General features: G+C 69.6%; 1 protein-coding gene across 1 annotated transcript in view; it reads left to right on the top strand.

Moving 5' to 3' along the window:
• ZBTB46 (zinc finger and BTB domain containing 46) overlaps window positions 1-14,882 on the top strand; it is a 30,976-nt gene that overhangs the window by 3,014 nt on the left and 13,080 nt on the right. Inside the window, exon 2 of the mRNA XM_028524350.2 lies at window positions 10,548-11,522. Coding sequence (XP_028380151.1) covers window positions 10,580-11,522 — 943 coding nt within the window. The 5' untranslated portion in view covers window positions 10,548-10,579. The remainder of the gene's footprint in view (window positions 1-10,547; window positions 11,523-14,882) is intronic.

Genomic DNA, 14,882 nt, shown 5'->3' with positions numbered 1-14,882 from the left:
AGCATTGACGCCCCCCCCCCGCCCCCCCCCCCCCCCGCCATCCTGGCTTGAATGAAGGCTGCGTCCCTCGCACGCACGGGCACTCCAGGCTGGGGCCCCGGCCGTGAGCGAGCACGGAGCGGGCCTGGGTGCCTCCTGCTCGGGGTGAGGTGGATTTGACCCCGGTGCATGATTTACGTGGGGTTTTCCGTCGGCTCTGCCCCGTAACTCGTGTTCAGAGTTAAACATTACTGAGCGTTTCCAAGCGCCGTTATTTGGGCTCCAGGGATGACGCATCTGGGTCTCCGGGAGCAGAAAGTCGGGAACCACTGGAGTGTCCTTCGCCCGCAGGCAGAGCGCGGCTCCGTCCCGGCAGAGGAGGGTTCTCAGCTGGGTCCGGGTGCTCCCAGGTTTCTCGCCCAGGACAGCCCTTCGGCCTTTACGGGGACCTGCTGCGGAGCGGCCTTCAGGCCCGGCTGGGGACGGCGTTCCCGCGGAGGGGCCAGTGGTCTGCCAGGACGGGGGGCACAGGAACCACTGGTGGGACCCGGTGGGGGCGACAAGTGCCGGTGAGAAAGGGGCCCCGGAGCTCAGAGGGCGGAGGGACAGGTGTCCATGCAGATGCCGCCTCTCCCGTCCAGCTCAGGACCCCGCTGCCCGCCCCCCCGGGGCAGATCCTGTCCACACTCCGCAGAGAGCTGCGGGCCCCAGGGAGGGCGGGGCCCTGGGCGGCCCTGGCCATGGGGCAGCGGAAGGAACTGTTGCGGCCTCAGGCTCTGCCTTCCAGAGGCCCCGCCCCAGCACGCACCGGTGCAGCCGCGAGGCGACCTGTTGGAAGAGCGGTCCTTTTCCTGGCCTCTGGGGTAGCCCCCCAGTCCCTGCCCGCCCAGGTGGACTGGGCCTGCCGTGCCCCCTCCACCTCCCTGTCCCGTTCAGCAGGCGTCTCTGTCACCTGTCACCTGTCACCTCCACTTGCGTGCAGAACTGGGGGGACCCACGCGCGTGGGGTGTGGCTGGTGTTTGAGGTGTTTTCATTCAGGTGAGATCTGGGCAGCACCACCTCTTGCACGGACGCAGGCTCTTTCCATTTGTAAGACATGTCTGCTCCCCTCTTCGCCCCGTCCCCCTCCTTCCCTGTGACGGCGCCTCCTGCGACGCAGCGAGGCCCTGCACTGGCGGGGGTGGGCGCTCGGGGCCCCGGCACACCGTCCTTCTTTGTGAGCAGAAGGCAGGCAGGCACCAGCGGCACCGGCTGCCCACGGGGGGCTCACGGGGCTCAAGTGCAAGGAGCCCCCTCTGTGAGGGTGGACAGGCAGGCGGCACAGCCCACCTGGTCAGTGTGGCCACTGGCCACGGGCGGGTCCGTGGGGAGCGCCCCGTCGCACTGATGGGCCCGGGGCATGGAGAGTGAGCGGTGACTCCTGACAGGCCAGGAGAGCCAGCAGCCGTCGAACCACGCCTGCACCCGAGGGCTGGACCACGGTTCCGAGAGCTGTCTGCTGGCTCAGGGGCCTCGCTGGGCGGCAGAGACACGGCAGGCCTGGGCCTGGGTTGCCGGAGGGTGGGGCGCAGACGCCACCAGTGGGCTTTCTAGAAGCACACGCTCGTGACCCACCGGTCGCCCGCGAGGCAGGGAGCAGCGTGCAGAGAGGGGGGCCGAATATGGGGAGGTGCGTGCAGGACCCGGGAGGAGGCCCGGGTGGTCTCAGGTGCCGTGACCCCGGGCAGCCCTGCAGACCCAGGAGGGGAGGTCGGCGCGGGAGGGTCAGGGCGAAGTGGCCGGAGGCTCGTCCTCCGAGGGGCTTGGGGGCTTTGACTCTTGCTGGAATGGGGTCGCCGCCCGTCCCGGGAGCCGGGCGCTGTGGGCCTCCAGTCTCTAACGAGGCCTCTGGCGCCTGAGCCCCCACCTCCCCCCCCCACCCCGCTGCCCTGAAAGCCCACATTCCACACAGCGTCCCCGCGTCAGCCCTGGGCCGGGCACCCTGGGCCCGCGTCCTCCCACGCAGAGCAGGGCAGAGCAGTCAGCCCTCAGGCCCCGGGGACGCCGGGACGCAGGAGAGGGGCGGGCAGACCTGTCCGGGGAGCAGGCCGGGTGCTCCCCGGGCGCAGGGCATGCGACGGCCTCACCGCTCGAGGGTCACGCCGCTCGGACTGGCCGGGAGGCCCCGAGCACCGAGTGCGTGCCGCGTGTCTGGGTCTGGGGCACTGCACTCCCCGGGGGGCCGAGCCCTGTGTCGGGGCCCAGGAGCCCCTCAGGCCCCCGTCCGTTTGGGGGTCTGTGCACAGGGGCAGCTCCCCGACTCCCATGGGGGGGCCCGTGGCCTGGGTTTGGGGGTCGTTTGACGGACAGGCGCTCTCTCTCCTTGCTCGCCGCCTGCCTCAGACGGCTCCGGCTCCTCTCCCCCCACTCCCTTCGCTTTCCCGGGGTGTTCGGGGGGAGAACTCGCTGCTGAGCGGCAGGAGGAGGAGGTGGCGGTGACTTCCCTGCACGGACCTCCCGGGGGGGGGCAGGTGGCGGACGGGAATCCCTGCGGCCCCCTCCAGAGCGAGAGACCGGGTGCCCGTGGGCGAGCACCTCAGGATCCACTCGAGTCGGGGACGTGGTCCCCGCAGCGTCACGCAGGCGTGCAGACTCGGGGTGACCGGTTTCCGAGGGGGGGCTCCGGTGGGGCAGGCCGGGCGGGGGTCCTGGTCACGCCAGAGCCGAGGTTCGAGCCGGAGTGAGGGGGGCTCCATGGAGGCCTCGGTCCAGCACGGCAGCGGCCACAGCGCTCACCGGGCCTGTTCATCCTCGCGGCCACTTTCGCTTTCGCTTTCGGCTGCACGGGGGTGACCCTGGGTGCCCGGGGCTTCTGTGAGGGTGCGGCCGCCCCGCGGACTGTGCCGACACAGAGACACAAACCTGCCGCGTCTCACTGCCTTCCTGCTGGACAGAGGCGACTCCCGCAGCCCCGGTGCTGGGGAGAGCGAGCTCCGCGGACCTCCGCCCCCAGCGGACACACACCGTCCGAGCGAGGGGCGGTGACCGGGCATCTGCGACCGCCCGCCGGGCCTCAGGACGCAGCGCCTGTGGTGTTGGGGATGTTTCGGTGTTTCCGTTTTTTGCCCTCATTTCCCTGTGGGCGCGAGGAGACGAGGATGGGGCGGGGGCGGGGGGGATACGGGACACCGTCCGACAGTCTCTTCCAGAGGCGGGGTGACCGTCGCTCCCCGAGTTTCCCTGGACAGTGCAGTCAGCGTCTGGGGTGCTGGCGGGTGGGCGGTGCGTGGTTTTATTATCTTTTTCCCTCACCCGAGGGCGTGCGTGCTGATTTGCAGAGAGGTGGGGAAGGAGGGGAGGGGAGAGGGAGGGACCTCAGTGCGAGAGGGCCCCCCGGGCGTGTGCTGTGCGTGACCGGCGGTCGAACCCGGGACCTCGCGGTTCACGGGACGACGCTCCAACCCACTGAGCCTCCCGGCCAGGGCGAGAGGTCAGTGTTTCAAGTGTTTTGGTGTCTCCTCTCCCGGTCTGGCTTGCTGCTCAGCGTCGACACCTCTGCCTCGTCGTTCTGCCCTGCCTGGTGGGAACTCTAGACGGGAGGAGCCCGTCTGCAGCCGGCGTGGCCGCGCCTCTCGCCCACCTCGCTGGGCCCCCGCCTGCCCCGGAGGGGGGTCGGGCGTCAGTCAGAGACGGTCGTGTCCTGGCCCCCGTTCTCCTCCGGGGTCCCTGGACGTGGGGTCCCCGGGGAAGCCGCAGCGCCGCCCCGTGTGCTCGCTGTCGCTCAGCACGGCCTGACCCCACAGTCCGACCCTGTTCCCGCCTCGTGCTGAGAAGCGCGACGACCCGGGGAACCACGCGTCTGAGGTCGTGGTTCGACCTCTCTGGGCACACGCCGAAATAGGCAGGTGACTGCCGGGGCGGAGACGGGTCGGCGAGGCGGCCAGAAGCCGCTTCTCGGTGCGGTCCCGGCGTGCGGACCACCCCCTGGGGGTCCAGGGCACGGGAGCTGCGTCGGGAGGGCCCGAGCCCCACGCTCGCCTCCTGCTCAGTCCCCTTCCCCGTGGCAGCCCCTGGGGCGAGTCAGGGGGCTCCGGGCCGAGTTCCCCGGGGCTGTTGTAACGGGCACCACCCGCCCAGTGGCTTTAAACGGCGGAGACTCGCTCCCTCACACTCGGGGGGGCTGGCAGCCCCCAGCCGCAGCTCGGGGCAGAGCCGCACGGTCCCCAGAGGCTCCAGGGCAGGGCCCTTCCTGCCTCTTGCAGCCTCTGCCGCGGCCGGCAGGCCCGGGCGCCCCTGGGCGGGTGGGTGCGGTGTCCGGCTCCCCTGCCGTGATCTCGTGGCCTCTCCCCGAGTGTCCAGACGTCCCCTTCTTGTAAGGTCGCCTGTCGTGAGGGTCCACTGGACGGTCCGTCCCCGCACGGGAGGTGACGGAGCCGAGACGGATGGCAACAGCCCTGCCGTGGACAGGGGTGCGGCGGCTGGGTGGCCCCGGGCGCCCACGGGGGTGGAGGGGGCAGGGCCCCTCCTCTGGGCACCTGTGCCCGCCTGCCCCACCGGGTCACACCAGGGCCCTTTCTGTCCCCCAGGCAGCCGGTGACACCTGCGGCCTCTTCTCCGAACGGCCCGGCGGGGCCACAGGGAAACGAAGCGTCGAAGCTGTGGAAACACCCCCTTCGAACATGTGGGGAGCCTCCTCCCGGCTCTAGTGGCCCGGGGCACTCGGCCCTCGGATTGTGACGTGAGCCGGGCGTCCGAGACCCGTCGCCCCGGAGCAGCACCGAGCGCGGGGCGGCCTGTGGTGGCCCCCGTGGCCGCTGCCGAGGGGCTCCTGGGAGACACTTCCAGGGCGGCCGAAGCCCCAGAGGGGTTTCCCTTTGGTCTTTGGAAGTCAGTCCGGGGCCGGAGCCTTGGCAGCCACTCTGTGCCCGGAGGACACGGAGGAGGAGATGCAGGAAGGAGAGGCCTGTGTTCTCTCTGCAGGGGACCCTGAGGGTCCTGGGTCCAAGGAGGCCCCGGACACTCACTGTCCCGTCAGGAGAGGTCCCGAGAGTGGAGCCCAGAGCCCCAGGGTGTCCCTGCGCTCGCTAGCGCCCGGCTGTGTGTCCCGAGTTCACGCCGAGTGCTCCCCCCCCCCGCCGGGAGGTGGGCGTGGACAGGAGGTGGGCGTGGGCGTGGGCGTCCCACGGCATCGCCCTGCCCCACGCCGGCCTTCGGTGCCGCGGCTTCCATCCTGGGGTTTCGGGAACGAGACACTCGCTTTGTCAGGGAGCGGGGGTGGGGCCCTGCCCCCTGCTCTGATTTCTGCCCATTTCTCCCCGAGAACGCCGGCCTCAGTGTCGACGTGGGTGGCGCTGTGCTGCCGCAGCTGGGCCTCCTTCAGGGTCCACGGGTTGCCGTTTGGGCTGCCTTCTCCCCGTCGGGCCTCTGGGCGTGTCTCGGCGTGTCTCGGTGTTCCTGTCGTGAGCGGCGGCGGCGCTGGGAACCCTGTGAACACAGCAGCGTTTCCGGGTGTTTCCTTGGTGGAGCCAGAGATGCAGCCGGTCTGTGGCCCGCTGACCGCTGACCGCTGACCGCTGACTGCCGCTGCTTCGCATCGGGGGGTGGGGGGTGGGTGGTTTGCGGCCCCCTGGTGGGCGTCCCCACCCGGGCGGGGCTTCTGGGACTTGACGTTGGTGTTTGCCGACCTGGGAACGCGGACCCTCCCCTGGACCCTTCTCTCGGAACCCAGCGCATTTCTCGGGGTCGACGTCGGAAAGGCAGGAGCGACCAGGGCTTCGCCCGGCCCCCAGCCCAGACCTCCCACCTCCCACATGTCAGCAGCGGCCTCGGGGGCTGCTCCCCTGTCTGGGCTCGGGGTCGGGGACGAGGCTGGTGTCTGGGCACACACCCCGAAGCGCGAGTGCAGTGGCCGCCTGCCTGCAGGGCGTGGGGAACCCCTTGGGGGCCCTGCGGCCCCGGTGCATCCCCCGTGCATCCCCAAGTCTTGGCAGGTCCCCGTCTCTCCTCTGAATCACGCAGTTTCATTTCTTGAGCCTCCCCGGAGCCCGGCCTAACCCTCTGCAGAGGGGCTTTCCCGGGGAGCGGCTCCGGCTCCGCGTCACACGACGGGCCAGCGGGGGGACAGGGTGCCCTCACCCCCCGGCCCTCCCCGCATCCAGGCGGGACCTGAGCCTGGACCTCTGCCCGAGAGGAAGACCCAGCCCCGCCCCCGAGGCTCCGCCGGAGCCCGGAGCAGGCGTGCGGCTCCGTGCGAACCAGACCTGGTGCCCGAGGCCGTGTCCGGACCCGGGGCGTCTTGTTCCCAGGGCGGCCACCTTTCAGGATGAGGGACCGGTCCCTGGCCCCGGGGTCCCCTGAGCCGCCCTCGCAGCTTCTCTGTGGCTGGAGAGGGTCTCCCCGAAGTGCTGGGGGGACCAGGGGAGACCCCGAGTTGCTCAGCGGCCCTGCCTTCGCCCCCCGTTCAGATTCTCCTCTCTCGAGGGCGGGGGCGCAGGCATGGGGTGAGCATCTCGGCTTTCGGGAGGGCTCGGGTCTGGAACTCCCGGAAGTGGCGTTTCTGCCTTGCTGAGCCCATGAATGTTCTAGAACACGTCACAGGTTTTCTGAAGCCGGCGTGTGAGCAGCGCCACACGGAATGCGGCTCGTCGCCCTTCTGGGAGCCGGAAGCCGCAACCAGGGTGGGAGGGCCGCCCCCTCTCGGGCCTGCTGGGGGGCTGGGGGGTCCCTCCCGCCTCTTCAGCCGCCCAGTGTCCCCAGTCCTGGGGGTGGGGGTGGCCACGGGCCGCCTCTCCCCCGCTGCCTCCGTCTCGGGGGGCCTCCCGCTCAGGCCCCCCTCCCTGCGATGCCTGTGCCGCTGGGTCTCGACCTCGTGTTCCCTGGGTCACGTCCGCGGGGACCCCGTTTCCGCGTGAGGCCCCGTTCTCGACCGGTGCCCGGCCGGGACCGACTCCACGTGTCTCTCCTGGGGACGCGACTCGGCCCACGGCAGCGAGTGGCTCTGCGCCCCTCCCCTGCTGGTGACGTGGGCTGTGGCCGGCCTGGGCGCCCGAGCCCACGCGCGGCGTCACGCCGGGACCCGTCACGTCCCCTGGTGACTCAGAGCCGGGACGTCACCGGGTCAGCGGCCGGGGGCGGGGGGCACCCGGCCTTACCGCCCGCCCGTGGTTGGTGGAGCCCACGCCCCAGGGTCAGGGATTTGCTGCCTCTTCCCCCTTCTACCAGCACGTAATGGGGGCATTTAAAAAGTAGTTCTTGAGTTTAAAATGTGGGATTTCGGCATCGCAGCTTTAATGGAAAAGGGGGAAAGGGGTCCTGTAGTTTCGGTGACTGTGAGACTGAGCCTGTTCAGCCGAGGGAGGTGGGCCTGGCCGGGGGTCCCAGACATGGCGTGGGGTGGGTGGGGCGTGGAGGCTTCCTCGGGGACACGGGCTCCACAGGGAACCTGACCTTTGCGGACCTGCCCCGTGGGCGAGCGTGTGTGCTCGGCCGGCCTCGTGCGTCAGGGACCAGCCAGCGGGAGGGTCTCGCCCACGACGTCCAGGCGTGGCTCGGAGACCAAAGGTCCAGACCGGACCCTCCCGTGTGCGGGGGGCACCTGGGTGCACAGGTGGCTGCTTCCCCTTTCTCTCTCCCGGCCCAGAACATGAAGAAATTCCCCAGGCCGGCTCCCCACCGGCGGAAGCCGAGAAACGGGAAGTTCACCGAGCTGCCTCCCTGGGTCGGCCCTCGGGCGGCCGCACGCAGGCCTCCTGGCGCTGCCGGGCTCTACGCACGCCCGGGGGCCCCCCCAGCCGCTCTCCTGGGTGCCCAGGCCTGAGTGAGGGTGCGTGGGACACCTCTGGCGGCTGCGCTGGGGGTCTCCTGTGTCCCCTGGAGGCACTGAACTCGGGGCTCCCTGTGCTGGGGCTGGGGCCCAGCCACCAGGGGCCCGGCAGGTCCTGGCTGGTCGCAGGGTCTCTCGCTGGCCCTGCTCCGTCTCACCGTCACTTGTCATCGTCCCCCCCTCCCCCCCCCCCCCCGGTCTCCCGCACCCGCAGACACAGGCCTGCTGTCTCGGGGGTCTGTGGCTGGCGGGCCCACCAGGTGGCTCTCCTGCCGCGGGGACGCTGGGCTGGAGCGGAGCGGGCGGCGCCTCACAGGGGTCGAACCGGCGACCCTTTGGCTTGCAGGGCGGCACTCAATCCGCTGAACCACACCAGCCAGAGCCGGTTCTACATTTTTACCGGGACAAATGGCCTTCCTGGCAGAGCGCCCTGGGGACGGAAGGGAGAGCCGCCCCGCCCTGCTGCCGGGGTGAGGCTCGGGCGCGGTGGGCAGCAGGTGATGCGCGCTCAGGGTGCTCTCCCGGTGCGACGCGGCGGCTGACCCGGGCTTCGCGCTCGGAGCGCCCGCCGCTGGAAGGGGCGCCGAGAGCATCGGGCGCAGAGCCCACCCCCGACGGGACGGGCCTGCGCGGGGACCCTTCGTCCAGCCGCCCTGTGGTCACCGGCGTCGCCGCCGTGTGCCTGGCCGTCCGCGGTGCACGCGGCCCCGGGAGCCCCCTTCAGCCCGACGTGAGCTGGGGCTGCGGCTGGGGCTGGGACGGGGATTCCCGTCGCCTCACGGCGGTGCTGGCTGAAGCGGAGGCGCCTGCAGGTAAGCGAGGTGGGCACGCAGCAGGCAGAGCCCCCGGAGGAGAGAAGGGCGCAGGTGGGGGGCGCTGGGGGCGGCAGAGGGGCGCGGGCCGCGCCACGTGGCGTCTGCGTCCTCCGTAGACCGCGGGCTCCTCTCTGAGGGGCCCCGTACTCAAGGGGCGCCCCGCGGACCCTTCGAATGCATGAAGGGGCCTCCGCTCCCTGCAGCAGACGATGGTCAGGGCGTCTGTCCCCAGGTGTGAGCCCACAGGTGTTCCCGTGACCAGTGTGCACCTTGTGAACGGGTGTGTGTCTGTAGGTGTGCATCCCCCGGACAGGTGTGAGTCCCTCGGCCAGGTGTGTGTCCTGATGTCAGGTGTGAGTCCCCCAGATAGGTGTGTGTCCTGAGGCCAGGTGTGCCTCTAGCATCCAGTGGCCCCCACCAGGCAGGGCCGGTGCTCTGCTTCCTTGCCCTCGCGCCCTGAGCTCGCTGCGGTCTCACTTGAACGCTCACTCGATGGCGGTTGTGTGACCTGACCGGCTTCGCTGCCCAGGGCGCTTCCGTCTTTAGGGCCCTTGGGGGTCACCGCTGCCGAACAGCCACGGGGCAGCCGCTGTCCCACGGTGGCCGGGCAGGCTGGACCCCGAGGACGGCTCCCTGGTGCTGAGAGAGCTCCCCCCGAAACGTGAGTGCGGCTGCCACCCTTCCCCCCGCAGACGCGGCCCCTCGGGGCACCGTCGGTTCAAACTCCTTGTCTTTTCGGTGTCCGAGCGGCGCCTCCCCTGCCCCGAACCTGGCATCATCCTCGTCCCGCGGCAGAGCCCCGGCGTCGAGCACAGGCCGGCTCTGAGGCGCCGGCGGAGCGGCAGCCTGTCTCGGATCGTGCCAGGGGAGTGGAAGTGGCTCGAAGTGCGAGCCCTGTGAGGCCGTTTCGGGAGAAGCGGCACGGAGCTCTCTCTGCCTCTTGGCGACCTTCCTGGTTCTTGAGGGTCCGTTCCACTGGTGCGCGGAGACTGACTCATAGAGGAAACCGGATCACGAAACCCGCGCTTCCCCCTCTGAGCGCGGAGCCCGACGCCTCGGCCCTGTGGTCTCGCAGCCAGAAACCACGACGCGCTCGGGGCGGCCACGCCGGAGCGGGTGGCCCCTGCCCTGACCCTGCCCGACCGGCCGAGGGGACGGTGGGACGGGCGGGGATGGAGGGGGTGTCTCCGAGCCGAGGAACCGCGAGGGCCGCGGGCCACCGGCAGGAGCTGGGGAGGCTGGGACGCGTCTTCCCTCCAAGTCGCCCGCGGCACTGACCCTGCCGACACCTGGGTCTGGGGTCCGGGCCTCCAGGCGATGCCAGAGCCGAGTTCTGTTGTTCCAGCCGCTTGTCCTCGGCGTCTCCTCGCACCCGGGAAACAGAGGCCGGCGGGGTGGTGAGAGGACCAGCCCACGGGCTGGGACTGTGTGGTGGGAGGGGCACCAGGTGGGCGGGGGGAGCTTCCATGACCGCGTGGCTTCACAGGCATGACCTGGGGGCACCGGTCCTTTCGACCAGGGCTGCCGGCGGGAGGTTTGGCCGGCGCCCACGGCGGCTTGCACCCTGGGGCTCTCGGGCTTCCTGTGGGAAACCCTCCTTTTCTGTCTGCTCGTCTGTAAGGATGCCCCTTCGAGGGCGAGGGGTTAGGACCCGGGTCAGCTGCCCTGGGTCCTCCATTCGGGTGAGCACTTGGCTTCAGCTGCTGACGGGCGTCTTCCCTGCTCCCAGAATGTTTGCCGTGTGTTCAGCGAGTTCGCGGCGGGTGGGGGGTTCTGTCCAGAAACCCGGGTCCAAGCCTCGCGCCAGAACATCCCTTCCCGTCCCGGTCCTGGTGGCGGCTGGGCCCCCGAGGACACGCCGCCTTCCTCCCGGGCACGCCGGCTGCCCACCCGCCCACTGGGCGCACCGCGCCGGCCGCGAGTGGGTGACCGTCCCTTCTTGTCCCCGCAGAGCCTGTAGGAGCGGCGGCACCCGGCGTCCCCATGAACAACCGGAAGGAAGACATGGAAATCGCGTCCCACTACCGGCACCTGCTGCGGGAGCTGGACCAGCAGCGGCAGCACGGGGTGCTGTGTGACGTGTGCGTGGTGGTCGAGGGCAAGGTCTTCAAGGCCCACAAGAACGTGCTGCTGGGCAGCAGCCGCTACTTCAAGACGCTGTACTGCCAGGTGCAGAAGACGTCGGAGCCGGCCACCGTCACGCACCTGGACATCGTCACGGCCCAGGGCTTCAAGGCCATCATCGACTTCATGTACTCGGCCCACCTGGCGCTCACCAGCCGCAACGTCATCGAGGTGATGTCGGCGGCCAGCTTCCTGCAGATGACGGACATCGTGCAGGCCTGCCACGACTTCATCAAGGCCGCGCTGGACATCAGCATCAAGCCGGACGCCTCGGACGAGCTCGCGGAGTTCGAGGTGGGCGCCCCGCCGGGCGGCGGGGCCGACGCCCTCATCTCCGCCGTCATGGCCGGGAGGAGCATCTCCCCGTGGCTGGCGCGGCGCGCCAGCCCCACCAACTCCTCCGGGGACTCGGCCATCGCCAGCTGCCACGAGGGGGGCAGCAGCTACGGCAAGGAGGACCCCGAGCCCAAGGCCGACGGCCCCGACGACCTGAGCGTGCAGGCGCTGTGGCCGGGGGACGCGGGCTACGGGCCGCTGCGCATCAAGGAGGAGCAGATCTCGCCGCCTCATTTCGGGGGCGGCGGCGGCGAGCCGCCCTCCGCCCGGGACGGGGTGCCGCAGAACTCGTTCCCCGAGCAGGCCGGAGCGGACGGCTGGCAGCCCAGCGGCCGGAGGAAGAACCGGAAAAACAAGGAGACGGTCCGGCACATCACGCAGCAGGTGGAGGACGAGAGCCGGGCCGGCTCCCCGGTGCCGTCCTTCCTGCCCACGTCCGGGTGGCCGTTCAACATCCGAGACTCAAGTAAGCCTTCCCTCCGTTCCGGGCAGGGCTCCGGCGCTGCGGGGGGCGGGGGGGGGTGGTAGGGGGCCGTGGCGGCACACGGCGCAGCGTAGACAGAGCGACGCGCTCCCGGGCTCACGCTGGTGGCTTTCCCCGGTGTGTTTCTCGCGTGGCCTCTGGGCTCACCACACGGTGCGGGGGGGCGGGCCTGGGCTTTGCTGTGTCCCCGGTTCTCACCCTCTGTCTGATACTTTGCATCATCGGATACTTTGTATCCGTCTCCAGGGGGTAAACTGCGAAGAAGTCAATGTTCACTCCACTCACCGACGGGGACTCTTTCTGGAGGTGGTGACAGTCACATTGAGCCTCTCTCGGGGGCAGACGGGCGAACAAGCACCCTGGGGCGTCTGGGGCTGTGGGTAGGGCTCAGGGACCACTGGCATCGGTCCGGGTCAGGACAGAGGCCTCTCAGGGAGTGGTCTGCATGGAGGGTCCTGTCCAGAGAGAAGGTAGGAAGTCAGCGAGTGAGTGGACGGAAGTGGACGGAAGGCAGCAAACCGTGGGGTGATGAGCCCTGGAAAATGTCACAAGTACGAAGCATGCCGTGTGCTGGTGGGGCACCCGCTGCCCTGCCCGGAAGGCTCCCCGGGGCCCTGGGGAGCCCCGTTCCGCTCTCCTCGCTGGGAAGGGCGAGCCTGGCCCCCTGCACCGTGGCTTTTGCTGCCGTCGTGAAATACACACACCGTCCACTCCGCCCCTGTGGTAACCATTCCCCAGTGTGCCATTCATCCATTCATTACACTCACGTTGTTGTGGGGCATCTCTAACCCATCTCCCAGAGTTTCCCTCTATCCCCTGACTGCAGCTCTGTATCCACCGAACAGCGGAGCCCAGGAGACACTGTAGCCGGGAGGAGTCCTCGCTGCTCCTGTGTCTCATGGTTCCTGCATGTGGTGGCTGGCCAGGGTCTCCTAGCTGGGCGGGCGGGTGGGGAGACTGCCCGGGGCATCCCGAGACCTCCTCAGCACCCCGGCTTCCCCACCCACCGGCTGCCAGTCACCGCTCACCCCCAGGGGGGACTCCCAAGTACGACGGCAGACCTGGCAGCGTCCCAGGCAGGCTGCCCCCCCCCGGAACCGCTGGAGCTGGACTGCTCTGGGTCAGAGGAAGCCGGGGTGTCTGAGCGGATGGAAAAGCCCTGTCCTCCTGCTAGCTGTCGGCCGGGAGAGGGGCAGCGGTGTCCCCATCGGCTCCTGCCTCTGGTTAGAGTCGTCCGCCGGCTCTGACGAGAGCCTGGCCCGCGGCGCTCCGTGGCGAGAGACCAGGACAGGGGCTCCGGGCCGAGGCGGCCCGGGCGGTCAGCGCTGAGTGCCCGGGGCTCCGGGCCGAGGCGGCCCGGGCGGTCAGCGCTGAGTGCCCGCTCCTCCGCCCTGGCGGCCCGTCACCCGTGGGCGAGTCCACCGACACGCCGAGAGGCAGCGGCCTTCCCCAGCCGTGGGCCTGCGGGTTTGAGTGCCCCCGCGGAGCAGAAGGTGTTTTTAGACTCCAACAAGTGAGCTCTGCCTCGCACTCTGAAATCCCTCGGTTTCCCGGGCAACCGTCAGCCGCTCCCGCACACGGGCTCCGAGTCGCTGAGACAAGGGCGCGCAGCTGTGAGCTCGCGTGGGGCGGCCTGCCCGCCCCCGCCGCCCACCCAGCGCCCCGCCGCCCACCCAGCGCCCCTGTGCCCCTCCGCCCCGGGGTTCGGGGGCCTGAGGTGGGCTCCCCGGTGCAGGTCGCTTCGTTTTTATCGAGGTTTATTGTGCGTCTCGGAGAACAGGGTGTTCCAGTCCAGCCCGCTGATGGGCGGGGGGCCCTTTCCCAACGGGGACGTGTCTCGGGGTCACCGCACGTGGTTTGGGGTGCCGGACCGGGACCTGGCGTCCGGTCCTGCAGGCCTCCTGCCCGCTCTGACCCCTGGGTGTCCCGCCTCCCACAGGCGGGTGACCCTGGGGCCCGTCAGTGTTGGAGTGCTTTCTCTTGAGTGAAAGGCGAGTGCACCCTCCCCGGGCCGCTTCCCGGGAGCCACGCCCATGGGAACCACGTCCAACCGTGGCCTCTCGCTGGCGTGGCAGGTCGGGGGGAGGCAGCGTCGAGCCGTGCGGGGACGCGTGCCCACCGCGGTGGCCGGGGGCAGGGGCGGGCAGACCTGGTGTCCGGCCTGCGTGTCCCCCCGTCCTCCCTGCGTCGGGCCGCACCCCACCTGGGACTCCACCTGCAGAGCGGCGCCTGCCAGGAGGCGGGAGCCGGGCGGTGCAGCCTGCGGCCCAGGCCCTGTGGGTCGTGGTGCCTGTTCCGCCGACTGAACACCCTGGCGTTTGCTGGTCCGGCCTCTGGTCCCCGGACGGGGCGCCCCGGCCAGGGCCGGCCGTCCTGACCTGGCTTCAGCTCCTGTGGACGCCGCCGGCCAGTCTGTCACGTTTTCCTTTCTCCACACAAACTCCTGGGAGCGGAGTGTCCGGGCCAGACGCTCCCCGGAGTGGCCGCCGCCGCCCCCGTCCCGCGATTGCGAGCACTCCAGCTCGCTGCCCCGCCCCTCGTCGGTCTCTGCGAGTGCAGCCGCCAGGGGGTGAGTCCGGGGGTTCGACACATGTCTCGCCCCTGGGGTCAGGAGGGAGGCCGTTTCCAGCACCAGGGACCGTCCCTCCTGCCCTGCGGCAGCCCCGCCCCCACCCCACCGGCCCCCCCGGGACCATCGCCAGAGCAGCCAACTTGAGAACTACGAGCAAAAGAGCATTGCTTTGAGACGATTATGGATTAATAATCCATTGTGTGCATTTTTTATTTTTTTTAATTTATTGAATTTAGACTGAGAGAGGAAGGGAGACAGAGAGAGATGGATTTGTTGTGACTTCCTGAGGAATTCACCGGCTGATTCTTGTGTCTGCCCTGACCGGCAATTGAACCTGAAGCCTTGGAGTGTTGGGACGATGCTCTAACCCACTGAGCAGTGCAGCCAGGGCTACGGTAATAGTCAGTTGTGAGAAATAACACAGAGCGGCCCTGGCTGGTGGGGCTCAGTGTATCAAGCACTGGCCTGCAAACCAAAGCATCACGGGTTCGATTCCCAGTCAGGGCACAGGCCTGGGTTTCGGGCCAGGTCCCCAGTAGGGGGCGTGTGAGAGGCAACCACACAAGGACGCTTCTCTCCCTCTCTTTTCCCCTTCCCCTCTCTCTCTCTAAAAATAAATAAATAAAATCTTAAAAACAAGCCAACACAGTGGGACAGTATGTAGCGGTTCAGAGGAAGGCGGTTCTGAAACCCGAGTACGGATGAGCCCTGAGGTCGTGATGCTCAGTGACACCGAGGGACGAGGACCATGTGGTTCGGCCCAGAGGAGG

Source organism: Phyllostomus discolor, chromosome 9, assembly GCF_004126475.2.
Source record: "Phyllostomus discolor isolate MPI-MPIP mPhyDis1 chromosome 9, mPhyDis1.pri.v3, whole genome shotgun sequence".
Lineage (NCBI taxonomy): Eukaryota > Metazoa > Chordata > Mammalia > Chiroptera > Phyllostomidae > Phyllostomus > Phyllostomus discolor.
Note: the sequence above shows the minus strand (reverse complement) of the source record. Positions and strands in the feature narration are given on the sequence as shown.